The sequence below is a fragment of the Vipera berus genome, assembly GCF_964194415.1.
Source record: "Vipera berus genome assembly, chromosome: 15".
NCBI classification, from domain to species: Eukaryota; Metazoa; Chordata; class Lepidosauria; order Squamata; family Viperidae; genus Vipera; species Vipera berus.
The window spans coordinates 4,480,283-4,507,879 of NC_138218.1; the positions used below are offsets into that span (position 1 = coordinate 4,480,283).

Here is a 27,597-nt window from a genome sequence, read left to right on the forward strand (position 1 = left end):
CACACACACACACACACACACACACGCTTTGGAGGGGGGATTCTCCCCACCAGGAGCTGAGAAACAGAGTGATGGGTTTTTGTGTGTGTGTGTGTAGGTGTGTGTGTGTGTGTGTGTGTCTCCAATCGCTTTGGAGGGGGGATTCTCCCCACCAGGAGCTGAGAAACAGAGTGATGGGTTTTCTTGTGTGTGTGTGTGTGTGTGTGTGTGTGTGTGTGTGTGTGTGTCTCCAATCGCTTTGGAGGGGGGATTCTCCCCACCAGGAGCTGAGAAACAGAGTGATGGGTTTTTGTGTGTGTGTGTGTAGGTGTGTGTGTGTGTGTGTGTGTCTCCAATCGCTTTGGAGGGGATTCTCCCCACCAGGAGCTGAGAAACAGAGTGATGGGTTTTCGTTTGTGTGTGTGTAGGTGTGTGTGTGTGTGTGTGTGTCTCCAATCGCTTTGGAGGGGGGATTCTCCCCACCAGGAGCTGAGAAACAGAGTGATGGGTTTTTGTGTGTGTGTGTGTGTGTAGGTGTGTGTGTGTGTGTGTGTGTGTCCAATCGCTTTGGAGGTGGGATTCTCCCCACCAGGATCTGAGAAACAGAGTGATGGGTTTTCTTGTGTCTGTGTGTGTGTGTGTGTGTGTGTGTGTCTCCAATCGCTTTGGAGGGGGGATTCTCCCCACCAGGAGCTGAGAAACAGAGTGATGGGTTTTCGTGTGTGTGTGTGTGTGTGTGTGTGTGTGTGTGTCCAATCCGTCCTCGGTGGCTGAGCAGATGGAGATTGACTCGCTGATTAAAAGGACGTTTGGCTGGCAAGTGTGGATCAGTCCTTCAGCGCAAGGCACCCCCTCCTCTCCTGGCCCGGGAATTTTACTCAAGGTCCCTTCCTTCTCACTCCAGACTCTGATGGTGTACAATTTGGGTTGGGGTGGGGGGGTGGGGTGGGGTGGGGGGCTTCAGAAGCCGTCAAGACAAAAGATGGCGGTCTTCAAACATGGCTGCCAACCGTGGGAGAAAGACGGTCTCAGAAGGGCTGGTTTCCTGCCGGTCGGGCTTGACCCAGCATGGGGGTCACGAGCTGCTCCTTGCTTCCTTCCAAGGTGGCCTTTCTGAAGTCGGGGGGGGGGGCAGGGGGGGAGAATCAGCCTGTCCCTCCTCCCCCCCCAGCACTGCAAATCAGTGCTTGCAAAACCTCTGGCTAAGCCATATTCCAGGGCAAAAAGTCTGTGGGGAGTGGGATGGGTGGGCTTTTTTTTCTTTCCTTCTTAACAGACCCCATAGAACAGCAATGGGAACCGTTCTGAGACTTCACCCAACAATCTGGGGGGTCCTTTTACCCACCTCAGAAGGATGGATGGAGAGAGAGAGAGAGAGAGAGAGAGAGAGAGAGAGAGAGAGAGAGAGAGAGAGAGATGGTAGATAGATAGATTAGATGATAGATAGATAGATAGATAGATAGATAGATAGATAGATAGATAGATAGATAGATAGATAATAGATAGATAGATAGATAGATAGATAGATAGATAGATAGATAGATAGATAGTAGATAGATGATAGATAGATGATAGATAGATAATAGATAGATAGATAGATAGATAGATAGATAGATAGATAGATAGATAGATAGATAGATAGATGATAGATAGATAGATAGATGAGAGAGAGAGAGAGAGAGAGAATAGATAGATAGATGATAGATAGATAGATAGATAGATAGATAGATAGATAGATAGAGATAGATAGATAGAGATAGATAGATAGATAGATAGATAGATAGATGATAGATAGATAGATAGATAGATAGATAGATAGATAGATAGATAGATAGATATAGGTAGACAGAGAGAGAGAGCGCGCAATAGTACTGAGACTTATATACTGGAGTATTGCATCCAGTTTGGGTCACCACAGTGTAAAAAAAGACATTGAGACTCTAGAAAGAGCGCAGAGAAGAGCAACTAAGATGATCCAAGGCCTGGAGACTAAAACATACGAAGAACGGCTGCGGGACTTGGGTCTGGCCAGTCTAAAGAAAAGAAGAAATAGGGGAGACATGATAGCAGTATTCTAGTATTTGAGGGGATGCCCCAAAGAAGAGGGAGTCAAGCTATTCTCCAAAGCGCCCGAAGGCAGGACAAGAAGCAACGGATGGAAACTCATCCAGGAGAGAAGCAACCTGGAACTAAGGAGGAACTTCCTGACGGTGAAGACAGTTCACCAGTGGAAGAGAAGTTCTGGGCGCTGCATCCCTGGAGGTTTTTAAGAAGAGACTGGACAGCCACTTGTCTGAAATGGCACAGGGTTTCCGGCCTGAGCAGGGGGAGGGTTGGACTAGATGACCTCCAAGGTGCCTCCCAACTCTTGTTATTCCTTCTCCCTCTCGGCTTTGCAGGAGTCTCCCCAGGATAGCGCCATCACCCGGGACATCAACCGGACCTTCCCTGCCCACGACTACTTCAAGGACACCGGAGGAGACGGGCAGGACTCGCTGTATAAAATATGCAAGGTGCCCACGCCGTTGCCTTCCTCGGGGGGTTCCTCTTGGCCGGGATTCAGGAACAGCCCAGCGGGATGGGAGTCGGAGAGGGGCATGGGGGAAAGAAAGCGGGAACTGCAGCTGCTGTGCCTCCGCCTGGCGCCTTCCAGGGACCACCGCGGTACCCAGAAAACCCACCCAGCCACCCAGCCAGCTTTGAGCCAGGGCTTGTAGGACAGAACTGGAGGTTTCCTTTGGGCCAGAGTGGATCCAGAAAGCAAGCTGTGCCCCCCCCAAACACACACCCTTCACCCCCCCCCACCCCGATAAACACACAGTCCTTCATTTGCACTATAAGGCGGATCAAATGCCGGAGGTAATTAGCAGGTTAAAAAAGCCAGCTGGCTCTTCTTTCGAGAGCTCTCCCCCCCCCCCCGTTTGGCCTGTCCTTTGAATTTGGCCTTTCAAAAGCTGCCTCCTCCGCCCTGGGGGGGGCGGGGTGGGGGGAATGCTCGGCTTCCTGGCCCCCCTCCGAAGCACCTTGTCACCATTAGCAGAGATGAGCCCTTCCCGGCATCCGCCAATCAAAGGCTTCCCAGCTTTGCTTGGGCTTTGAAGAAAGTGGCAGAGCCGCCTCGGTGGTCCCCAAAGGGCATCGACGGGCGAGAGAGGCTTAAGGGCGCCGCGGGCACCCTTCTCCTTCCCTGGCCAAGGCTGAAATTCAGACCATCCCAGTTTGGCTCCTGAGAGCCCTTTCTCTTCTTCGACCCGAGCTTGGCCTAGGCCAGAGGTCCCCCAACCTTTGGGGCACCAGGGATTACCGGTTCCGCGGAGAGAGGTTTTTCCGCGGACCGGAGGGTGCGTGGTTTGGTGTGTGGCCTGCATCCCGCGGACGGGGCGTTGCTTGTTTTGTGCAAACCCGGTGCTGGCGTGCCGCGGTCCACGGACCGGGGGTTAAGGACCCTCTGGCCCAGGGGACACAGCTGGTGGGTTAGGGTTAGGGTTTCATGACAGACTTTCTCGCTTCCCCACCCTAGGCCTACTCGGTCTACGACGAAGAGATCGGCTACTGCCAAGGGCAGTCGTTCTTGGCTGCGGTGCTGCTCCTACACGTGAGTCTCGCTTAAGCTCTTTAAACTGGGCCATTTCAAGAAGTGGGGAGGGGGGAGGCTTATTTCCAAGGACACCCCAGGACTGTTGTACTAAGAGGAACCTTCGATCCTGAACGGGGCATCCAGCGAGCCAGGCTGCCCGAGCATCTCTGCCGGTTTGCCCCAAATTGCAGCCCAAAAGGAGAATGGGCCGGGTTTTTTAAAAAAAAAATGGGGAAAAAATAATTCCGGGAAAATGAAATCATCCCTGTTTGCTCAAAGACAAGAGACAGAGTAGTCCTCGGCTTAACGGCCACAATCGAGGCCAAAACGTACGTTGCCGAGCGAGACATTTGTTAAGGTAGTTTTTTCTTATTTTACTACTTTTTTTTTCTTCTTTTTTGCGAATCTGGCTCCCCACCCCAAACCGGGGAGAATTGGATCAACAACAGACTGGTGGGATGGCCTTTTTGCTGTAGGACAGGGGTCTTCAATCTTGGCCCTTTGATGACTTGTGGACTTCAACTCCCAGAATTCCTCAGCGTGTGCCTGGCTGAGGAATTCTGGAAGTCCACAAGTCATCAAAGGGCCAAGTTTGAAGACCCCTGGTCTGGATCCAAGCCTGCAGCTTCATCAAAATGGCCGACTGAGGAATTCTGGGAGTTGAAGTCCACGAGTCATGAAGGGGCCATAGTTCCGCCATGCTGGCTCAGGAATGCTGGGAGTTGAAGTCCACGAGTCATGAAAGGGCCATTGTTCCGTCATGCTGGCTCAGGAATTTTGGGAGTTGAAGTCCACAAGTCATAAAAGGGCCAGGTTTGAAGACCCCTGGTCTAGCCTACCTGTGGAATCTTCCCGCTGTGGGTCCCTGGCAGTCTCTCACAGGTTGCCCCTCCTTGCAACATCTTCTTTTGTCGTCGTGCGTTCCTGGATGTCACATTTGCCAATTGAGTCCTTTGCAAGAGGCTAGTCCACAATTTCTCTTCAAACACCCCATTGAGAGCCTCTCTCTCTCTCTCTCTCTCTCTCTCTCTCACACACACACACACACACACACACACATTTCCCCCTCCGGCCTGTTATTTTTAAACACTTTCACGGAGTTGGGTGTGTTCTCACGCCCCCCTGTCAGATACTAAGTGATGCTTCCCAGGGCTTCCGGCTCATTCCTCACCCAGTCGGGGTGACCTTTGTTAATTTCCCTTTTTTATTATTTTTTAAATTCCTCATCCTTCATCTCCTTTGAAGGATGGCCAGAGCATCCTTGACAGGTAAATAAAAAAAGACCCAGCGCGTCTGTGAAAAAGCAGACTTCCTCCTGGACTGACAGAAGCCCATTTCTCTCCCCCCCCCACACACACACTCCTTTCACTCACACACACAAAAAAAGGACACACCACGTTATTCGAAACTATCCAAAACACGAGGGACAGGATGGGCTTTGCGCCGCCCAGCTCAGTAGAGGCAACGCCAGTTCGAAACACAGAAGAGATTATGGGCTCTTGGCGCCACGTTTGTACCACATTATGAGCCGTGGTGGTGCAGTGGTTAGAATGCAGCAATGCACCGGCTCATGGTTGACTCAGCCTTTCCAGCATTGGTTTCCAGGGTGGCCTAAAGGAAGGCAGGTGTCCCTGACAAGGGGGAAAAAGCAGATTTCCTGCCGACGGGCCTGGCTGTCGATCGGCTTGGCCTGTGTTTTGCGAGGCGTCCTCCTCGATGTTTACCTTTGTTTAAAAAGGCCTGACAAATGGTTTCATTCTCCCCTCTTTTGACAGATGCCTGAAGAACAGGCCTTCAGTGTTCTGGTCAAAATCATGTTCGACTACGGACTCAGGGAGCTTTTCAAACAGAATTTTGAGGACCTGCACTGCAAGTTTTATCAGCTGGAACGTCTCATGCAGGTAAGGACGGGGCGGCCTCGTCTCCCCTCCGCAGAGGCCGCTCAGGTTGACTCGAAAGAAGGGTGCCAAAGCAAACACGGGCATCTCCGCTGGGGCTCCTTCAAAGACCTTTTCTTCACACTGCAGTCCCCAGGCAGCCTCTCGAGAGAACTGTCATCCTTTCCTTTTGAGATAGACAGACAGACAGACAGACATAGACAGACAGACAGACAGATGGAGATAGTGAGAGATAGATAGATGGATAGACAGATGGAGATAGTGAGATATAGTGAGATATAGATAGTGAGATATAGATAGATAGACAGACAGACAGTGAGATATAGATGGATAGATAGATAGATATAGACAGACAGATGGAGATAGATAGATAGATAGATAGATAGATAGATAGATATAATGAGAGATAGATGGATAGACAAATGTAGATAGATAGACAGATGTAGATAGTGAGAGATAGTGAGAGATAGATAGACAGATGTAGATAGATAATGAGAGATAGATAGATAGATAGATAGATAGATAGATAGATAGATAGATATAGACAGACAGACAGACAGATGGAGATAGTGAGAAATAGATAGTGAAAGAGAGAGAGAGAGAGAGACTAATGACCGCGTGACTAACTTAACAACCACAGCGATTCACTGAACCACGCTGACTAGAAAGGTCGTAAAACGGGATGAAATTCACTTATGTTTCACCTAGCTCAGGGGTAGGCAACCTCGGCTCTTTTATGACTCGTGGACTTCAACTCCCAGAATTCCTGAGCCAGCCACGCTGAGGGGAAAGGGAGAGGTTTCCAAGCTGAGCCATGCTGGCTCAGGAATTCTGGGAGTTGAAGTCCACGAGTCCTAAAAGAGCCAAGGGGGCCTACCCCTGGCCTAGGCCTAGGCCGCTTTATGACTCATGGACTTCAACTCCCAGAATTCCTGAGCCAGCCATGCTGAGGGGAAAGGCAGAGGTTTCCAAGCTGAGCCGTGCTGGCTCAGGAATTCTGGGAGCTGAAGTCCATGAGTCATCAAAGGGCCAAGGTTGCCTAACCCTGGCCTAGCCACAGAAATGTCGGGCTGAGTTGTGGCCGTAAAGTCGAGAACTACCTGTATTTCTTTATCACTTCTGCATTCAGACGAAAGAGGGCCGCTTTCTCTGTTTCTTCCTTCTTTCCTCCAGGAGTACATCCCCGACCTGTACAGCCACTTCCTAGAGATCAGTTTAGAAGCTCACATGTATGCCTCCCAGTGGTTCCTCACCCTCTTTACCGCAAAATTCCCCCTCTACATGGTCTTCCACATCATTGACCTGCTGCTGTGTGAGGTACGTGCACCCCTGCGGTGGTTTGCCCCCCACCCCAAACTCCTCTGAAGCTGGCCCTGACTCAAAAAACGGGGGGCCTGGGAAGGCCCAGAGGTGCTTTTTCCGACAACTGGGACTTTCTTGTTTCTCTTTGAAGACGTTTCACTTCTCATCCGAGAAGCTTCTTCAGCTCTGACTGGATAGTGCTGAATGGAGGGGTTTATATTCCTTGCAGTCATCTGCTCATTGGTACTCTTTCTGAGAGTCGTTGAGGCCACCTGGAGGTTTATCTATCTGTGTCCTCGGGGTCATCTGAGCAGTGCAGATGGGTGTGGAGCCTTCTTGGCTGCCGGATGTTGTCTGCCCTGGGTCCCTTCCTGGTTGGAGACAGGCGCAGGCTGTTGGGGATGTGTCTGGGTTGTCTGCATCTCAAACTGAAGTGTGAATGGTTCCCGTAGTCAGCAATGTTTTCTGGAAATACCGTTTCCATTCCCGCACCATTCGAAGGATGCTCGTCTCAAAGGGCATCGCTGAATGTCTGTGGAGCTTCTCAGTCACCCCCAGGTCTTGGTTGTCCCAAAGGTGCTTTTTCAGGAGGCAACTGGACTTTCTTGTTTTTCTTTGAAGACCTTTCGCTCCTCGTCCAAGAGGCTTCTTCAGCTCCGACTAGAAGGTGGGGAACGGAAAGACTTATACTCCTTGTAGACCGCTGGTCGTTTGCCTTCTTTTAAAGGTAAAGGTTCCCCCGCACATGCGTGCTAGTCGTTTCCGACTCTAGGGGCCGGTGCTCATCTCCGTTTCAAAGCCGAAGAGCCAGCACTTGTCCGAGGACATCTCCGTGGTCATGTGGCCGGCATGACTAGACGCCAAAGGCGCACGGAACGCTGTTACCTTCCCACCGGAGTGGTCCCTATTTTTCTACTTGCATTTTTACATGCTTTCGAACTGCTAGGTTGGCAGAAGCTGGGACGAGTAACAGGTGCTCACTCTGCTACGCGGCACTCGGGATTCAACCCGCCAAACTGCCGACCTTCTGATCGACAAGCTCAGTGTCCTAACCCACTGAGCCACCTTCTTTTAGAGAGTCTTTAGATGCTTGCACTTGGGGATGAGCCCCCTTCGAATGGCGCGGGAGGATGAACGGATTTCCAGGAAACACGGCAGACTCCAGGAACCGTTTGCGCTTTAGTCTGAGGTTCAGACAACCCAGGCTCTTCCCCAACAGGGAAGGGACCCAGGGCAGAAAACATCCTGCGGACAGCACAGCTCCAACTTCACAATGACTCAGGTGACTCTAAGGAAAACAGGTAAACCTCCAAGTGGCCTCAACGACCCTCTAAAAGGATGCAAACGACCGGCCGTCTGCAAGGAGGCTAAATCCTTCCATTTCCCCACCGTCTAGTCAGAGCCGAAGAAGCTTCTTGGATGAGAAGAGAAACGTCTTCAAAGAAAAAAAAACACAAGTCCAGTCGCCTCCTGGGAAAAAAAAAAAAAAAGCAGCTTTGGGATAATTGTGACCTGGACGACAAGAGAATCTCCAGAGACATTGTGCCCGGGAAGAGTTTTCGGCCTTTGGAGCGAAGGCGAGTCAGAATCCAGCTGCTTTCCTTTCCTATTTTCCACTTGTTTTGTAGCCGTGACATCACGGTTTCCGAGCATTTTTTAAAGGGTATTTATATTATTTTCTGCCTCGGAGATGTTAATCGCTTGGTTTCTCAGAATCCGCTTCGGAAGGGAACGGTGCGATCCAAAGCTTCGGTGGCTGGCAAGGTGTGCGGAGGGGTGGGGTGGGGGCTTGCTTTGTGTCCTGGCATCTGTTGGGGTGGGGTGGGGTTTTCTGGAGTCCTCTGAGTCACAGGAAGTGATTCAGCCAGCCAGGAAAATTTGGAATGCAGCCTTTCCCCCTCCCCCCCCCGAGAAAAATGCCACGCTTGGAGATCAAATCACCATCGTATCCAAGATTGCAAGGAGGATTTTTCCCTACGGCGCCTACTACCTCCCATCTCCTTGGCCTAGTGGTGCACACTAGCCACCTTCCCTTCTGTTGGGACTACAGAACCCAGCATTCCCAGCCCAGCAGGCGTTGGGACAGGTAGCCCTTGACTTACAACGGTTTAGCGACCGTTCAGAGTTGCCAGGGCTCTGACAAAAGTGACTTAATGATCATTTTTCATTCTGAGGACCGTTTGCAGCACCCCCCTGGGTCAGGCGATCAAAATTCAGAACTTGGCGACTGACTCGTATTTATGACGGTCAGGGGAATCCCCTTTTGCGACCTGACAAGCCAGGTTATCAAGGAGGCCAGATTCAGACTTAACAGCCCTGTTTACTAACTTGGCAGTTACAGCGATTCAACTTAACGACTGCGGTGAGCAAGGTCGTAAAATCGGGCAAAACTCACTTCAGAAATTTCTCATTTAGCGACGTAAATTTTGGGCTCCGTTGCGTACTGTGTACTATGGAAAGCACCGAATTAGGAGGCCCCAGATTTGAACTCAAAAGACTTTAAATCTCGACCTGGTGGCAGTCTAGAGGAACTGCTCATGATAAGGTAGGCTGTCCATCTGGGGTGTGAGCTTTCCACGTTGTTGAGTAATTGGCAGGAATCTTGGAACTTTTGAGGGGAATTTTGTCCCTTTCTCGTACTTGGGGACCACGATCAAGTCAACGTTGGCCATCTGTGTGGTGGCCTTCCAGGCTGCCTTCTCTTCTCCCCAAACCTTTTCTCCACTCTTCTCAAGACGGACACCGCTTCCCATCAACCAAAGGCCTTGGGAAGCAGGGGTGGGGTGCTTAGTGCAACCTGAAAAGATGTCCCCCTTGCTGACTTTGCGGTCAAAAGGTTGGCTTGCTTCCAAAGTACCATGTTTCCCTGAAAATAAGCCCTACCACAAATTTTCAGGATGCTAATAATAACAGGATAGGACAGGACAGGACAGGGTAGAATTAAGAAGAATAGAATAGAATAGAATAGAATAGAATAGAATAGAATAGAATAGAATAGAATAGAATAGAATAGAATAGAATATGGAAAATAGAATAGAATAGAATAGAATAGAATAGAATAGAATAGAATAGAATAGAATAGAATAGAATAGAAATAGGAATAATAGAATGAGAATAAAGAGAATAAAATAAAGAGAATAGAATTAGAATAGAACAAGGAATAGAATAGAATAAGAATAGAATGAGAATAAAGAGAATAAAAGAGAATAGAATAAGGAATAGAATAGAATTAGAATAGAATAAGGAACAGAATAGAATAGAATAGAATGAGAATAAAGAGAATAAAATAAAGAGAATAGAATAGAATAAGGAATAGAATAGAATAAGAATAGAATGAGAATAAAGAGAATAAAAGAGAATAGAATAAGGAATAGAATAGAATTAGAATAGAATAAGGAATAGAATAGAATAGAATAGAATAGAATATTGAATACCGTATTTCCCCGAATATAAGCCCTAACCAGAAAATAAGCCCTAATGTGACTTTTGGAGCAAAAATCAATATAAGAACCGGTCTTCTTTTCGGGGAGACGTGACAAATCACCCCAATAGAGTGACATCTTGCTATTCGGGAGAGTCAAGATAAACCCTTGATTTAAATGTGCCGGAGAAGGGAGCCAGGTCAAGGAAGAGATGAAGCTTGCAGATCCCTGGAAATCTTGCAGAAATCTCAAGACCCTTCAACCTCTGGTCATTCAGCGGTGTTTTTTTTCCCCTCTTCTCTTTTCTTTTGCAGGGCATCAGTGTTATTTTTAACGTCGCACTTGGATTGTTAAAAGTGAGTATTTCCTGCCCTGTGCCAAGTCACATCCTTCCTGCCGCGCTGCGCACCCACGGTGCAGGCCGAGCTGGGACGTCTGGAATTTGAACGTCTCGGGGGTTGAAATCCTTTCAGCCTCAAGTCCAAGGAGCTACCCTGAGGGACGGAGGGTTGGGGGAGGCTGGGAAGCATGGGCTTGCTGAAATTGCTCCGGGTCCTTTTTTTTCTTTCTTAATTGTGGCTTGCTGAAAAGAATTGGGACCATCAAACCGAATCAGGAAAGGGATGGGGGGAGAGGAGAGGGTGAAACTTGGCTCACAAATCTGCTGCAAAGAAAAGGCCAGAGAGAAATCTCCCTTTTTTACCCAAAAAAAGACATTTCCACCGCTACCCGTTCTTTCTTATTTTCCCTGCTCTGCTCCGTGTGGCTCGTGCCTTATAGATAGTCCCGTTGAGTTCATTCAGGGACCAAACGTAAACAGCGGCACTGAAAAAAGTGCTTAAGACCCGTTTTTCACGCTTACGACCGTTGCAGCCTCCCCCGGGCGGGTCATGTGATCAAAATTCAGACACCCGGCAACTGGCTCATATTTACGACGGCTGTAACATCCCGGGGGTGGTGGGGTGGTGGTGAAGGTGTCACGTGATCCCCTTCTGCGACTTTCCGACAAGCAAAGTCAACAGGGAAGCCAGCTTCGTTTAACAACCACGTCCCTAACTTAAAAACTGCAGGGATTCAGGTTAGCAAGAGTGGCGAAAAAGGTCATTGAAATTCACTTAGCAACATAAATGTCCATCTCCACTGTGGTCGTAAACCGAGGACTCCCTGTATAATCTGGGAAAAAAAGGCACGGCAAAGCTTATAAAAGGGCTAAGCCAAATTCCTATCCGGGCCCACCTTTAAGAGGGAGGCCAAAGGGTGCTTCTTGCCTAGTTCTGGGTTCGAGGTGGGAGAGCTGAAGGACTTGCCAGCCGTTAATTTCTCCTCTCCCCCTTGCATGTTGCTAGACCACCAGGGACGACTTGCTGCTGACAGACTTTGAGGGGGCTTTAAAATTCTTCCGGGTGCAGCTGCCCAAGAGGTATCGGTCGGAGGAGAACGCCAAGAAACTGATGGAGCTGGCATGTAGCATGAAGGTAACGGGGGGGGGAATCAGTCATTCCCGGCGGGGTGGTGGGGGGAGGAAGATCTCTGTCGCTTCCGAGGAGGGTGCTGCAACGCAGATACCCAGATACCGCCGCATCTTGGTGTCCTTAACCGCCTCTCTGTCCTGGAAGGCTTTCTTGCACGGTGGCTGTTGGGGGACCGAGCTGGCTCAGTCAGCCTTCTCTTGCTTTTGGTCAGCTCTGAAGGTAAACCATGATGCAAAGACAGGGACAGTCCCACTTTGCAAATGGTTAAAAGGTGTGAAGGAGGGCTGAGGGCACCTGGGGACACCTGGATCTCTCAAGGTAGTCTATTTCACCAGCCCTAGTTGAGGTTTCCTTCCTTCCTTCCTTCCTCCCTCCCTCTTCCCCTCCCTCTTCCTTCCTTTCTCCCTCCCTCACTTCCTTCCTTTCCTTCCTTCCTTCCTTCCTTCCTTCCTTCCTTCCTTCCTTCCTATCTCCTTCCTTCCTTAATTCCTTTCTTCCTTCATTCGTTCATATCTCCTCCTTCCTTTCTCCCTTCCTCTTCTTCCCTCCTTTCCTTCCTTCCTTCCTTCCTATCTCCTTCCTTCCTTAATTCCTTCCTTCCTTCATTCGTTCATATCTCCTTCCTCCTTCCTTTCTCCCTTCCTTACTTACTTCCTCTTCTTCCCTCCTTTCCTTCCTTCCTTCCTTCCTTCCTTCCTTCCTTCCTTCCTATCTCCTTCCTTCCTTAATTCCTTCCTTCCTTCTTTCGTTCATATCTCCTTCCTCCTTCCTTTCTCCCTTTCTCACTTCCTTCCTCTTCTTCCCTCCTTTCCTTCCTTCCTTCCTTCCTTCCTTCCTTCCTTCCTTCCTTCCTATCTCCTTCCTTCCTTAATTCCTTCCTTCAATCGTTCATATCTCCTTCCTCCTTCCTTTCTCCCTTCCTCACTTCCTTCCTCTTCTTCCCTCCTTTCCTTCCTTCCTTCCTTCCTTCCTTCCTTCCTTCCTTCCTTCCTTCCTTCCTTCCTTCCTATCTCCTTCCTTCCTTAATTCCTTCCTTCCTTCATTCGTTCATATCTCCTTCCTCCTTCCTTTCTCCCTTCCTTCCTCTTCTTCCCTCCTTTCCTTCCTTTCCTTCCTTCCTTCCTTAATCCTTCCTTCCTTCATTCGTTCATATCTCCTTCCTCCTTCCTTTCTCCTTCCCTCCCTTCCTTCCTCTTCCTTTCTCCCTCCCTTCCTTTCTTCCTCTTCTTCCCTCCTTTCCTTCCTTCCTTTCCTTTCTTCCTTCCTACCTTCCTTATTCCTTTCTTCCTTCCTTCCTTCATGCATTCGTTCATATCTCCTCCCTTCCTCCTTCTATTTCTCTTTGATGTAGTGTTCTTTTTGGTGGACTGTTTGAAAAAAAAAGCACCTAATGAGATCTTAATTCCTCTCCCAGGGAGTTGCTTGCCTTCCCTTTGAGGCTCGCTCAGTGTTTCTCAACCTTGGCAATTTGTAAGACGATGGCTGGGGAATTCTGGGAGTTGAAGTCCACTGGGCTTCAAGTTCCCATAGTTGAGAAACGCTGGTCTGTCTCTCTGATCCATCCTCTCTGGCTGACCTACACTGGAAGGCAAAAGGAGGAATTTGCCCCTTTTGCCTCGTTCTCTTCATGTGTGCATGCACACAAACACACACACACACACACACACACACACGAACTCACACAAGCTGCTGGATAGCTCTTCTGCCTCAGGATCACTAGAGGGAGCACCGGGACAAGCTTAACAAAATTCACACAACCCCTTTTCTCTGACCCAGCTTCAGCATGTCTGCAGCCAGGAGGCGGCGAAGTGGGACCCAGTCCTGCAATCCCCGGCGCTCCTGTTGCTTTCAGAACTTCAGCAACTTTAGCAGGCAAAAAGATTTTAGGAGAGAAATCTTTCTCCTCTTAACAATACTAGACAACACAGTGTCATTTAGGTTTCTGGCTTCTAGAATACCTCAGGACCTGAAATGGACACCTAACGTCAAAAATGTCGTTAAAAAAAAGCACGACAATGTTCTTCCTGCACCAAGTCAGAGAGCTCAGACGGCCCAAGCAGCTACTGACACAGTTCTAGAGAGGAATTATGGAGTCTTGTCTTTTGCACCTCTTATAACTGTCTGGTTTGGCACAGCAACCGAACAGGACAGGCAGAGACCTCAATGGATAGTTAGGAGTGCAGAAAAGACAATTGCCACCAGCCTGCCTTCCATTGAGGACCTGCACGAGCCAGGAAGGGGCCTGTGGAAATATTTACAGACGCCTCATATCCTGGACGTAAATTATTTCAAATTCTTCCCTCAAGATGACGCTACAGGGCATTGCACGCCAGAACAACTTAGACACAAAGGTGCTTTTTTCATGAGGCAACTGGACTTTCTTTTTTCTCTTGGAAGACATTTCGCTTCTCATCTAGGAAGCTTCTCCGGCTCTGACTGGATGGTGGAGAAAATGGAAGGATTTATACTCCTTGCATCAGGACAAGATTCAGCCGTCCATCTGCATTTGAAAGACACAAGGACACTCTTTCGAAGACAGCAAAGTCCACGTTTTGGACGGAGAGGACCGCTGGTTTGAAAGAGGGGTCAAAGAGGCCATCTAGGTCAAAGCTGATCAGTCCTCTCTCAACAGAGGGGGGGGGAATACAACATCATCTATCTCCACTCTACAACACGGTCCTTTCCGCAGTTCTAAGAAGGCTCCGCGCCCATTTGCACCCCTCAGGTGTCCCTGAGGATACAGATAAGCCTCCAAGTGGCCTCAAGGACTCTCTAAAAGAAGGCAAACGACCAGCTGTCTGCAAGGAGTATAAATCCTTCCATTCCGCACCATCCAGGCAGAGCTGAAGAAGCTTCTGGGCTGAGAAGCGAAACGTCTTCAGAGGAAAACAAGGAGGTCCAGTTGCCTCTTGAAAAAGCCCCTTTGGGAAAACTGTGTCCTGCATGACAGAGAATCTCCAGAGACGTTTAGACACAAGGACAGTTTCTGCCCCCCGCCCCCCCAACCCTTGCCATCGCTCTGCTAAACAACTAATTCCCACAACTGTCTCGTGCCACCTAGCAGGTCTGTGTTACTATTATCCTTCTCAACTTTCCTATTACTTATTCCTTTAGCTTCTTGTGACTTTAACTTTGTCGTTTGTATCTCACGGTTTCTGCTGGTTGCTTTTATTTAGCACCCTATTACGATTTTTGTCGATTGCTTGTCTCGTATCCGATGACTGTCGCCGAGTGTGGCATCTTGGGATGTGCGACGATTGTTATTTCATGATTATCATCACGATTTCTCAACTTGCTGCTGGCGTGTACACGGAGAGCTTCTGTGCCTGAGACAAATTCCTCGTGTGTGTCCAAATCACTCTTGGCCAATGAAGAATTCTCTTCCGTTCTGTTCTGTTGCCGAAGCTCTAATATGCGGTGTGTGTTTGTGTGTGTTTTTTTAAGATTAGCCAAAAGAAGTTGAAGAAATACGAGCGGGAATATCATACGATGCGGGAGCAACAAGCTCAGCAAGAAGACCCCATCGAAAGATTTGAGGTGAGCCTGTCCTGCTTCAGATATACCCCTGTTGTGTGTGTGCAGACTAGATCAGGGCTTTTCAACCAGTGGTACGGGGACCACCTGTGGTACATTGGCACCTGGCAGGTGATATGCGACCATCCTAGAAAAGTGGTAGCAGAGGAGGGGAATGAGCTGAACCGGGGGCAGCACCGCAGAAGCCTGAGCGAGAGACGGCTGGAGCTGCAGGGCTGTCGGGGCTCAGCGGAAGCGTCAGGATCAGCGCCAGGCTCCAGCTGGAGCTCGGCGCTGATCCTGGCGCTTCTGCTGAGCCCAGAAGAAGCGCCGATCAGCTGGAATGTTGCAGCATCTCCAGGGTCTTGTGATTCACATTCAGATGCTTGGCAAAGGATTCATATTTATGATGGTCACAGTGTCCCAGGGTCATGTGAAGTGACCAAAACCTGCTGCAACCACCCAGCAGAGGGGGGGAATAAAAACCAACCCCCCCCCCACCTTCGCTGTCAATCCTCAACAGAAATGCTCACAACAATGAAAACCTCGGATAGGAGGAAGAACGCCGCCAGGTGGGCAGGCAGGTGTCTTGCTCGGCTGTGGCTCGGGGGGCGCTTTTTTCAGTGCCATTGTAATTTCAAACAGTCACTAAGTGAACTGTTGTAAGTCGAGGACTACCTGTACTTCATCACTTTTTTCCGTTTTTTTTTTTTGTTTTGGTCATCAAGCATTTGACCCCTTGCTAGGCGACTGGTGGTCCTCGGATGTTGCCATATCCTAAAAGTGGCACAATGGGCGAAAAGGTTGAAAAGCCCTGGACTAGACAAAGGGGTAGCACAAAGACACAAAACCGGGATCCAGACTGAACCTTTATTCCCCCTCGCAAAAATAAACCCCATTTCTTGGCGACGAAAAAAGACACCATCCTGGCCTTGAATCATTTTGCCACTTGCCCGGTTTATCTCTTCTTCTCTTTTATCTTTCTGACCTTGCTTTTTTTTCCCCCTTTTTTTTTCTTCCCCCCCACCCCCGGCCTCCTTCTGTTCAAACATGAGTGGGCCTCACTTAGATGGCCTTTAAAACCTGAAACACCCAGAGCTGTTTTTGCAGATTTGGTCTCCCCTTCACTCGCTACTCCTGAGTTGCCAGAGCTGTTTTCATTCTGCTTTTAGGCAGTTTTTTTTTTTAAAAAAATTATCTCCTTTTGCCCCGAAAGCAAGGACAGACCAACCAACCCCCGGGGGACTAGCGGCTTGACAACCTCTCGATTTTGGGCCCAAATCTTAACTGGAACTCATTGAGTTGTATTTATGATGCCGGCCCGTTCCAGAAGAATGCGGGGGGCGTCCGGCTGGCGTTCACGCTTGCCCCTTTTGGCCTCCTTGCAGAGAGAAAACCGGCGCCTGCAGGAAGCCAACATGAGGCTGGAGCAGGAGAACGACGACCTGGCCCACGAGCTGGTGACCAGCAAGATCGCCCTGCGGAAGGACCTGGACAACGTAAGCGCTTCTCTCCCGCTCCCGGCGGGTGAAGATTTTTAGCTCAACTTGACTCGTGTCCGTTAGAGAAGCGAAACTTTCCTGGGCATTTCTAGCTGATGCGCTTCTCCGGTCGTTTATTTAATTCCCTTTAATTCTGTTGTTCTTTTCCTCCTCCTCCTCCTCCTCCGCTTCTTCTTGTTTTTTTTCTTCCTCTCCTCTTTCTTTCTTTCTTTCTTTCCTCTTCCTCTTCTTTCTCTCTTTTTTCTTTTTTTCTTCTTTTCTTTCTTTCCTCCTCTTCTCACTTTCCGTCTTTCTTTCTTTCTTCTTTCTTTCTTTCTTTCTTTCTTTCTTTCTTTCTTTCTTTCTTTCTTTCTTTCTTTTCTTGTTTCTTTTCTTTCTTTCTTTTCTTTCTTTCTTTTCTTTCTTTCTTTCCTTTCTTGTTTCTTTTCTTTTCTTTCTTTCTTTCTTTCTTCTTTCTTTCTTTCTTTCTTTCTTTCTCTTTTTCTTTTGTTTCTTTCCTTCCTTCCTTGTTTCTTCTTTCTTTCTTTCATTCTTTCTCTCTCTCTCTCTCTTCTTTCTTTCTCTTATTTTCTTTCTTTCTTTATTCTTTCTCTCTCTTCTTTCTTTTTCTTTCTTTCTTTCTTTCTTTCTTTTCTTCTTTCCTTTCTTTCCTTCCTTCCTTCCTTCCTTCCTTCCTTCCTTCCTTCCTTTCTTGTTTCTTTTCTCCTTCTTTCTTTCTTTCTTTCTTTCTTTCTTTCTTTTCTTCTTTCTTTCTTTCCTTCCTTCCTTGTTTCTTCTTTCTTTCTTTCTTTCATTCTTTCTCTCTCTCTCTCTTTCTTTCTCTTTCTTTCTTTCATTCTTTCTCTCTCTCTCTTCTTTCTTTCTTTTTCTTTCTTTCTTTTCTTCTTTCCTTTCCTTCCTTCCTTCCTTCCTTCCTTCCTTCCTTTCTTGTTTTTCTCCTCCTTTCTTTCTTTCTTTCTTTCTTTCTTTCTTTCTTTCTTTCTTTCTTTCTTTCTTTCTCTCTTCTTTCTTTCTTTCTTTTTCTTTCTTTCTTTCTTTCTTTTCTTCTTTCCTTCCTTCCTTCCTTCCTTCCTTCCTTCCCTCCTTCCTTTCTTGTTTCTTTTCTCCTCCTTTCTTTTTTCTTTCTTTCTTCCTTTCTTTCTTTCTTTCTTTCTTTCTTTCTTTCTTTCTTTCTTTCTTTCTTTCCTCCTTATCTTTCTTTCATTCATTCTTTCTCTCTTTCTTTCTTTCATTGTTTCATTGTTTCATTCTTTCTCTCTTTCTCTTTCTCTTTCTTTCTTTCTTTCTTTTCTTCTTTCCTTTCCTTCCTTCCTTCCTTCCTTTCTTCCTTCTTTCCTTCCTTCCTTCCTTCCTTCCTTCCTTCCTTCCTTCCTTCCTTCCTTCCTTCCTTTCTTTCTTGTTTCTTTTCTCCTTCTTTCTTTTTCTTTCTTTCTTTCTTTCTTTCTTTCTTTCTTTCTTTCTTTCTTTCTTTCTTTCTTTCTTTCTTTCCTCCTCTTCTTATCTTTCATTCTTTCTCTCTCTCTCTTTCTTTCTTTCTTTCTTTCTTTCTTTCTTTCTTTCTTTCTTTCTTTCTTTCTTTCTTTCTTTCTTTCTTTCTTTCTTTCTTTCTTTCCTTTCTCCCTTACCGAAGGTACGTCTCAGGCTGCCTCTGAGACTCGCAAACATACGCGCGCAGAAGGCAAACTTCCAAGATGAAATCTCCATGGATGAAAACCCATTTTCTTTAAAACTTTCCACCAATTTGGCAGCAGATCCTTGGAACTGGCTCAGCTCTTCCGGGGCCTTCTCCTAAATCCTGGCACTCTCTTGGCTGGGCTGCTTCCGTTCCCCAGCTGGCCCGGCCCTGCCCTCATGGTGTGCCAGTGCCTGCCACCAGCACACCCAGAATGGAGAGGCTACGTCCTCCCACGGTGTCCAAAACTTCCCCAAAGGGGAGCAGAAGTCTCGGGAAAGGTTAAATGCACCCCTTGGCTGGGCGAGCAGAAAAATCACCCTGCTTTATCATTCTGGCATACGATGCTCCGATTGCTACTCTCCCCTTGGCCAAGATTAAGCTTCGTGTCTTGTCATCCTCACAACGCCCACAGAACACCGGGGCCTTCGGAAGGCAGGTCATTGTGACCTCGCTTCAGCTTGTTTCCTGGGGCAGAAAGCCTGGAAGAAGACAGGACGTCTTCACACAGGCAAAACAGGCTGTCTTTGCCAGCCTGCCAGGAGGGTGGGCTAGACTCGCATCTTGGCAACCCCGAGACACACGTCTCCTTCCCTTCTCCAAGGATCGAGCGGCTGCTTTCTCCGCTCTCGGTTATCTCAAGACCTTACCTTGGGGCACAGGGACCCCCAAGGCTTCCTCCCTTGCTCGCCTTTGCTTAAGAGCCGAGCGAAACAGTTTTCCCTTCTCTTCAAAAACTCTTGCCTCTCGCGGTCCACTCATTTTGCCCGCCGGTGTTTCCCCTTCCAGGCCGAGGAAAAAGCTGACGCACTGAACAAGGAGCTGCTGATGACCAAGCAGAAGCTGATCGACGCCGAGGATGAAAAGAGAAGGCTGGAGGAGGAATCGGCTCAGGTTGGGGCAGGATCGGGCCAGAAGGGAGCTGGGGAGGTAGGAGGGAAGAGGGTTAAGTTCTGGTTTTAGGCCATCCCTTCCCGCACTTCAGCATCTGATAAGGACTCCCGCTGAAGGCAGAAAAGCACCAAGAGTCGGTCATCTTGCTTTGCCCTTCACCGTCAGCTCTGGTCTGGGATGGCTTTTCTGCAGCTATTTATCCCCCATAACCACCTTCCCCCATCTCCATTAGAGCAACAGCTTCTAACCTTTGGAGCACCAGGGACCGGTTCCACGGAGAAGGTTTTTCCCCGTGGATGGGAGGCGGTGTGCTTTTGTGGGCTGCCTGCATCCCCATGGATGGGGCTTTGCTTATTTGCGTGGACCGGTTGTTGAGATACTGAGGACCGGTGCAGGTCCACAGACCTGGGGGGGGGGTTGGGGACCCCTGCATCAGAGAGTCCCCGAACAGTATCTCCTTGCCCCAAGTTCTCCACATTGCCAGTACTGGACTCTCTGCTGCTTTCTCTTGTGAGTTGCATTTTTGGAATTAGAATAGGAATAGGAATAGGAATAGGAATAGGAATAGAATAGAATAGAATAGAATAGAATAGAATAGAATAGAATAGAATAGAATAGAATAGAATAGAATAGAATAGAATAGAATAAAATAGAATAGAATAGAATAGAATAGAAAATATGGAATAGAATAGAATAGAATAAAAAATAGAGCAGAATAGAATAGAATAGAATAGAATAGAATAGAATAGAATAGAAAATATGGAATAGAATAGAATAGAATAGAATAAAAAATAGAGCAGAATAGAATAGAATAGAATAGAATAGAATAGAATAGAATAGAATAGAATAAAAAGTAGAGCAGAATAGAATAGAATAGAATAAAAATAGAGTAGAATAAAATAGAAAATATGGAATAGAATAGAATAGAATAGAATAGAATAGAAAATATGGAATAGAATAGAATAGAATAGAATAGAATAGAATAGAATAGAATAGAATAGAATAGAATAGAATAGAATAGAATAGAATAGAATAGAATAGAACAGAACAGAACAGAATAGAATAGAATAGAATAGAATAGAATAACACAGCTGGAAGGGACCTGGGAGGTCTTCTAGTCCAGCCCTGAGAACCTGTACTGTCTCAGACAGGTGAATGTCTAGTCTCTAGGTTAGAGAGGGGAAAGGGCTGGAGCTCAAGAGACCCTGGTGGAGGGACGAATAAACGACCAGACTTTCCCGTCCTCTCTTCAAGCTGAAGGAGATGTGTCGGAGAGAACTGGACAAAGCCGAGTTGGAGATTAAGAAAAACAGCTCCATCATCGGCGACTACAAGCAGGTACGTAGGAGGCAGCTGTTCTGAAGCAACCCTGGGATCCAGCTCCCTTGGGCCCCAACAGCTCCACCGCCTTCCTTTTGACACAGAACCAAAGGGAGGCGTCCTGTTCTTTCTGCTCAAAAAGGGAGGCAGAAGGGACCTCGGAGGCCTTCTAGTCCAACCCCCCCTGGTCAAGCAGGAGACCCTATGCTGTTCGGGACAAATGGCCGTCCAGAAAGCCTCCAGTGATGGTACATCACTGATCAAAATGAAAAAAAAAACAATCAAGCTTCCCCCTTTGTTAAGAGGAGAAAGCAGTTATTTTGGTTTCTTAGCTTAAGACGTATAAAGCCTGACCGCTTCAGAAAGTTTTGGGCCCGCTGTTAAATTTTGGGCCCGCAGAGAGCCATTGCAAATTCCCTGCCCCTCGATGTGGGGCAGGCCCTTTGGGGCACGAGCGCGTAGAAGCCAAGAGAGGTTTTTTTTTGGGGGGGGGGGACAAAGTCCAGCAAGGACGCGTGGCCAGCGTGGGGATCTGGGGCAGGGATGAGAGGCCCTACCTGAGCTCGTGAGGCTTTGCTGACCGACCCAGTTTGCCTTGCAGATCTGTTCCCAACTGAGCGACAGGCTGGAGAAGCAGCAGGTAGCCAATAAAGCCGAAATTGAGAAAATTCGGGTAAGTAGAGGCACAGATGAACTGGGGGTGGGAGTGGCAGAGGCTGAGCTTAGCGCCGCCTGGAGGGCAGGCTTCCCGATTCCCCGCCTCAGGGGCAGATTCTAGAAGATCTCCTGAACTCTTTCCAACATCCCATTTGGTCCCTGCTTCGCTAAAGGAAGTGGGGGGACTTCGGGGGTTGCCGAAAGAGAGAGACATCACATTTTCAACTTGCTACCTTCAGACTCAATAAACTAGCCTTGCAGTTAACGTTTTTTGTACGTGGGGAGGTAGAAGGGGTGGAAAGCAAGTTACCGGCCCTTTCAGCTGTTGCCAGCCACCCGGGCTGCTCACGAAAGCAGCCAGTCCGTTCCTCGGGGAGTCAAGAGACACAGTGGCACAGTGGTTAGAATGCAGTACTGCAGGCTAATTCTGCTGACTGCCGTCACCAGTTCGATCCTGACTGGCTCAAGGTTGACTCGGCCTTCCATCCTTCTGAGGGCGGTAAAATGAGGACCCAGATGGTTGGGGGCAACAGGCTGCCTTTGTAAACCGCTTAGAGAGGGCTGTAAAGCACTGTGAAGCGGTATATAAGGCTAAGGGCTATGGCTGCCTGCCTGCCTGCTGCCTGCCTCTCTCTCTCTCTCTCTCTCTCTCTCTCTCTCTCTCTCTCTCTCTCTCTCTCCATCCATCTATCTATCATCTATCTATCTATGTCAGTCATATCTATTATCTATATTTATCATATCTATATGTTTATCTGTATATCTATCAATCGTATCTATCTTATATCTATCTAATCTGTCTGATATCTACATCTATGTCTGTCTGTCTATAGCTCTATATCTATCTATCTATCTATCTATCTATCTATCTATCTATCTATCTATCTATCTATCTATCTATCTATCTATCTATCTATCTATCTATCTATCTATCTATCTATCTATCTATCTATCTATCTATCATCTGCCATGGTAGCGCAGTGCTTAGAATGCAGTATTGCAGGCTAATTCAGCTCACAGCCAGGAGTTCGATCCTGTTGGGGCTCAAGGTTCATTCAGCCTTCCATCCTTCCCAGGTCGGTAAAATGAGGACCCAGATTGTTGGGGGGCAAATGCTGACCCTGTAAACCGCTTAGAGAGGGCTGTAAAGCGCTGCGAAGCGGTATATAAGTCCATGTCTTATTGCTATTGCTCACCGTCCACCCTTCTTGGCCGCAGCAAAAAGTCGACAACTGCGAACATTGTCGGGAGTTCTTCAACAAGGAAGGGCGGCTGAAGGTGGCCGGCGTCCCCAGGGAGGGTTCCGACGAAGACACCGACGAGGAGAAGGAGGGGCTGAAGAACCAGTTACGAGAAATGGAGTTGGAACTGGCCCAGACCAAGTTGCAACTGGTGGAGGCCGAATGCAAAATCCAGGTGAGGAAGACTCAGCCCGAGCTTCTGCCTCCATGGGAATTGTGCACAGGCGAGGGTCAGATCTCTCTTTTCCGACAGAATTCGGGCCTTGAGAATGAAGGCTGAAGAGTCTCTCGGAACGGGATACCTGGCTTTGAAGCCTTTTTCCTCTCCGCCATCTTGGAGGCTTTCCTGGCTGCCCGCAGGAGGAGGCAGGCCGATAGGAGAGCATCCTTGGTCTGGCTTAGCAAATTCCCCTGGGTGCCGGCAATTCCATTTTTACACTCAAAACCCAGAAACCTTTACAAACCCCTTGCCTTCCGGACCTGAAATGAACAGCTGGCTGGCCTCCTAAAATTTTTGAGGCTATTAAGTCACCTCTAAGGTGGGTGGCAGCACCTGCTGCCAGCATCAAGCTCCCTTCGTCCAGTGCACTCCCACAGGGAGGGTCTTCTCAGGGTGCCGGCGGTAAGAGATTGCCGGCGGGTAACACCCAGGGGTAGGGCCTTCTCAGTGGGGGCGCCTGCCCTTTGGAACCAGCTGCCCGCGGAGCTTAGGACTGCCCCCGACCTCCGTTCATTCCGCCGGGACCTGAAGACCTGGCTCTTCGAGCTCTCTGGCCCAGGCTGAGAATTTTTAATTTTAACTGGGGTTTTTATTTTCTCTCAGGGTTTCATTTAATCTTTTTTAATTGTTTTAACTTTTGTATTGATTTTCTTTTAAATATCCTGTAAACCGCCCTGAGTCCTTCGGGAAAGGGCGGTATATAAATCTAAATAGATAGATAGATAGATAGATAGATAGATAGATAGATAGATAGATAGATAGATAGATAGATAATAGATAGATAGATAGATAGATAGATAGATAGATAGATAGATGATAGATAGATAGATAGATAGATAGATGATAGATAGATAGATAGATAGATAGATAGATAGATAGATAGATGATAGATAAATAAATATTACATCAACGAATTTACTCACTGAACAGTTTGATGTGCAGACGTGCAGATCTTCTCTCCTAACCGAGGAGGTGGTTCTGATGTCCTCGGTGTATCCGTTTCATGACCCCAGGGCAGGCCAGGTATCCCCCACGCGCCTTTTTTTTTAACGCCCTGCTCATCCCCGTCTTGTTACCTTGCAGGACCTGGAACACGACCTGGGACAGGCGCTGAACGAGGTGCAGGCTTCGCGCAAAACCTGGTTCAACCGAACGCTCACCTCTATAAAGACAGTGACCGGCGTCCAGGGGAAAGAGACGTGCTGAAGAGCTGGATAGCAACCTCGGGGTGGCTCCTGGGGCCTCTCCTCACATACCTTCTGCCTTCCAGACTTTTGTCTTGACCAGCTGCCCGCAGGAGAGAGGACCAGATGTACATAGGACTCCCGAAACACACACACACCGCAAGGCGGCTGGTTTCCCCCCCCCCCCACACACACACACAGGCTGGAGACCCAAGCCAGAGACGCCGCTTGGCGCAAGCCGCTTGGCGCAAGACGTGGGATCTTCATACTACTGATTATTTAACCTGGGGTGGGGGTGGGACGGGGCTGGGGGTGGGGGCTGTAGCTATAGACCGATGCTTTTTTTTTTCCTTTCTTTTCCCAGAGGACAATAATCTGCTCCATTCTGCAGTCCGTTTGGAGGTGCTAGGTACGAAAAAAAAATATTACCACCACCTTCCTGACTTAACTGAATTTACAAACGAGTGCTTTCCTTTCTTTTTTTTACAGTCAGAACTTTTTTTTTAAAAAAAAAAGATTTCATTTGAGACGAACAAAGGGAAAAAAAAACTCCAACACAACGCAGCCGCTCTTTTAACAAACAGTTTGAGCCTTCTCGCCAGAGAGCGAGTGAAAGGTTCCACACCCCCCCAAACTCCTTCCAAGTAGGGGTTTGCCTGGTTAACTTTTGGAAACGGGACTCACAAATCCCCCCCTCCACAATGTTTGTGTGTCCCTTTCCCCCCCCCCTCCCCTGCCCCGTCTCTTTCTCTGTACAGCGCTTACGTGAATAACTTCTATGCAACTCAACGGGGTGGGGGGGGGCTTCTTAAAGCAAACCCCTTTCCTCCCCCCCCGAACAAAAGCTGAGATTCAACACCACCGTTTTATCGGGGCTGGGGGGGGGGGCTGTTTTATACACACAAGCGTGGCTCGTGTTTTGTGAGCTCCCAACGTCCCCTTGAGCTTGCTCCGGGCTCTTGTGGGAAGTCAAAGAAGGTTGAAGTCACTCAACTCTCCTTTGCCGGTCCGGATTTGGCCCGGATGCATCCACGCCGAAACAAGTTGCTTGGCCCTTGATGACACGAGAATGGTGGGCTTCCGTTTTGCTTATTCTCCGTTTTGGGGGGTGGGTTTTCTGCCTGCAGAAAGGCAGGTGGGAGAGAGAGAGAGACGATGGTGGCCCAGGGGACGGAGGGAGCTTCGTTTTGACCGCCGCTGCTGCTGAACTCACTCCAGTTCCCCTTCCCATCAAACACTCCCTAGTTTGTAACTACACAAGTAGGTAATAACGCTACTTTCGATTTCTGAGGGCTTAGAGCTGGGGGGGGGGGTGATCTTCCAGCCTTGGCAACTGGTGGGCTTCAACCCCCAGAATTGCTTAGCCAGCCTCGTGCTGCCGCCGCTGCATTCTGACTTAAAATTGCCAAGGTGGAAGACCCCCCTTGCTTAAGAGCGGGGTGGTGGTGTCTTCAAACGTGGCCCTTTGATGACTTGTGGACTTCAACTCCCAGAATTCCTCAGCCAGGCGGAGGAACTCTGGGAGCTGAAGTCTCACAAGAGACCAAAGGGCCACGTTTGAAGACACCCCCCCCCCTGCTTAAGAGTGTCCAAACCTCTTCCCCAGAAAACCTGAAGAACTATTTTTTCCCCTTTTTTGGCACCTTTTTTTAATTTATACTGATTTATCCTATGCTGAAATAGCTTTTATATATATATATAAATATATATATCAGCAGATCAACTTAACTTTGTGCAGTGTGTCAGCATAGGCCGGTAACCCTCAGAGGCACTGTTTGTATATAAAGATAATTTTTATTTCTAATTTTTTTTCCTCCTGACCAGACTAACGCTAACTGAGATAAGAGGTGAAAGCCAGCCTTGAGCATTCACGATTTCTCCCCCCCCTTAACTGTATACATGAGTATCTTTTCCTGTTTAATAATAACGAGGGGGGGGGGAAACCCAAACCCATATTGCTGTAACTCCATTGATAATAAAAAGCAAAGAAATGCGTGGACCTTGTGGTAGAATAGTTTTCCGTGTGTAGCATTTTGGATTGATCTATAAACTAGTAAAAAAATGGTCTTGCTACCCGCTGGTGATTTTTATTTCGCTCGATCAGCCTGGCCTGAGCAAAATGCCGGAGGCAGCCTTGCCTTGAATTATTAAGAGGGAAGGTCTCGGGGGGGGGGGCTGCATGCACAGGGGGGTGGGGGAGACAGCAACAGTTCTCCAGATGTTGGGGAGCACGCGCCCCCACTGCAGGTCCTGGTGGGGTCAGATCTAATAACAAAGTTGGAAGGGACCTTGGAGGTCATCTAGTCCAACCCCCTGCTCAGGCAGGAAACCCTATCCCATTTCAGACAAATGGCTGTCCAGTCTCTTCTTAAAAACCTCCAGTGGTGGAGCTTCCACAACTTCTGGAGGCGAGCAGTTCCACTGGTTAATTGTTCTGTCAGGAAGTTTCTCCTTACTTCTAGGTTGCTTCTCTCTTTGGTTAGTTTCCATCCGTTGCTTCTTGTCCTGCCTTCAGGCGCTTTGAGATATTGGAACACTGGTGTCCTTCTCTTCCTTAAATTAGACATCCCCAATTCCAGCAGCCGTTCTTTATATGTTTTTTCCTCCAGTCCCCTGATCATCTTTGTTGCTCTTCTCTATACTCTTTCCAGAGTCCCAATGTCAGGACCCACCCCAAACCACGCCTTAGGAAGACAAAATTCTTGGAGTCAAGTCTATTCCAAAAAGAATCTTTACTATGACATGCTTGGTTGTAGGAAATGAGACAGGACTTAATATTATTCCATGAAGTAAACCCTTATAAAGAGTTCCCGGTTTAATCCCCTTAACCCCATTTGGTCAGTCCCCCATCCTTTATCTCGTATCATCCCTCTCATGGGAAAAAGGAACTTAGGACCTTTCATGTTTATTGCTCTCTTCCGTGACCCAAGCTAGATGCTAGCCCCCCCCTTTTGTTTCCCCAGTTCAAAAGGCTTCTCCTTTCCTTTGAAATGCCTAATACCGGTTCAATACACATCCATTCTCTTCTCTTCGGGAGATGGCAGAATCCATGGAATAATGTTTTAAACATACATTTATGAATATGATATAAATGGATTCTGACACCCAAGATCTTTTTTACATCGTGGTGACCAAAGCTGGATGCAGCATTCCAAGTGTGGCCTTACCAAGGCCTTGTAAAGCGGTATTAACCCTTCACGTGATCTTGATTCCATCCCTCTGTTAATGCAGCCTAGGACTGTGTTGGCTTTTTTGGCAGCTGGAGCACACGGCTGGCTCCTACTTAAGGGATCGTCCACTAGGACTCCGAGATCCCTCTCACAGTTACATGCAGAGGAGGTGCCCATGTGCTCAGCTTCTACACAAGGCCTCCAGCACCCCTGCCACAGCTGTATCGGGGGGGGGAACAGAATGGGTCAGAAGCCCCACAGGAGGGATACGCTTGTAGGCTGGAACTGCACCCTGCTGCCTTCAGCAGAGAGGGTCCCAGTACGTGTCTCAGGTGGCTGTTAGCTCTTGGCATAGGTTTCTTTTTTGGGGTCGGGGTGGGGGGTACAGCAGACCCGGGAATTAGCTTGTCTTGTGCGCAACGCAGAGAGAAAAGAACCTTTTGCCAGAACAGCAAAGTGGCAGGGAGCTGGGTCTCCTGGTCGAACAGGGGACTGGTCTAAAAGACCTCCAAGGTCCCTTCCAAGCCTATTCTGTGTGAATTAAAGCTGCTGGGAATGGGGTGGTGGTGGTGTT

The 27,597-nt window shown here is 48.2% G+C and overlaps 1 protein-coding gene across 4 annotated transcripts in view; it reads left to right on the top strand.

Moving 5' to 3' along the window:
- RABGAP1 (RAB GTPase activating protein 1) overlaps positions 1-25,926 on the top strand; it is a 68,587-nt gene extending 42,661 nt beyond the window's left edge. For 2 of the 4 annotated variants that reach the window (XM_081339589.1, XM_081339591.1), the window contains exons 14-26: positions 2,379-2,492; positions 3,500-3,574; positions 5,332-5,457; positions 6,628-6,771; positions 10,493-10,534; positions 11,525-11,653; positions 15,095-15,187; positions 16,552-16,662; positions 19,127-19,267; positions 20,486-20,569; positions 21,153-21,224; positions 22,427-22,624; positions 23,753-25,926. In XM_081339589.1, coding sequence (XP_081195715.1) covers positions 2,379-2,492; positions 3,500-3,574; positions 5,332-5,457; positions 6,628-6,771; positions 10,493-10,534; positions 11,525-11,653; positions 15,095-15,187; positions 16,552-16,662; positions 19,127-19,267; positions 20,486-20,569; positions 21,153-21,224; positions 22,427-22,624; positions 23,753-23,875 — 1,452 coding nt within the window. In that variant the 3' untranslated portion in view covers positions 23,876-25,926. Of the gene's footprint in view, positions 1-1,520; positions 2,242-2,378; positions 2,493-3,499; positions 3,575-5,331; positions 5,458-6,627; positions 6,772-10,492; positions 10,535-11,524; positions 11,654-15,094; positions 15,188-16,551; positions 16,663-19,126; positions 19,268-20,485; positions 20,570-21,152; positions 21,225-22,426; positions 22,625-23,752 lie in introns of those variants that run through there. The other 2 variants (XM_081339592.1, XM_081339590.1) reach the window with 2 other exon arrangements.
- Positions 25,927-27,597: the final 1,671 nt, after the last annotated feature.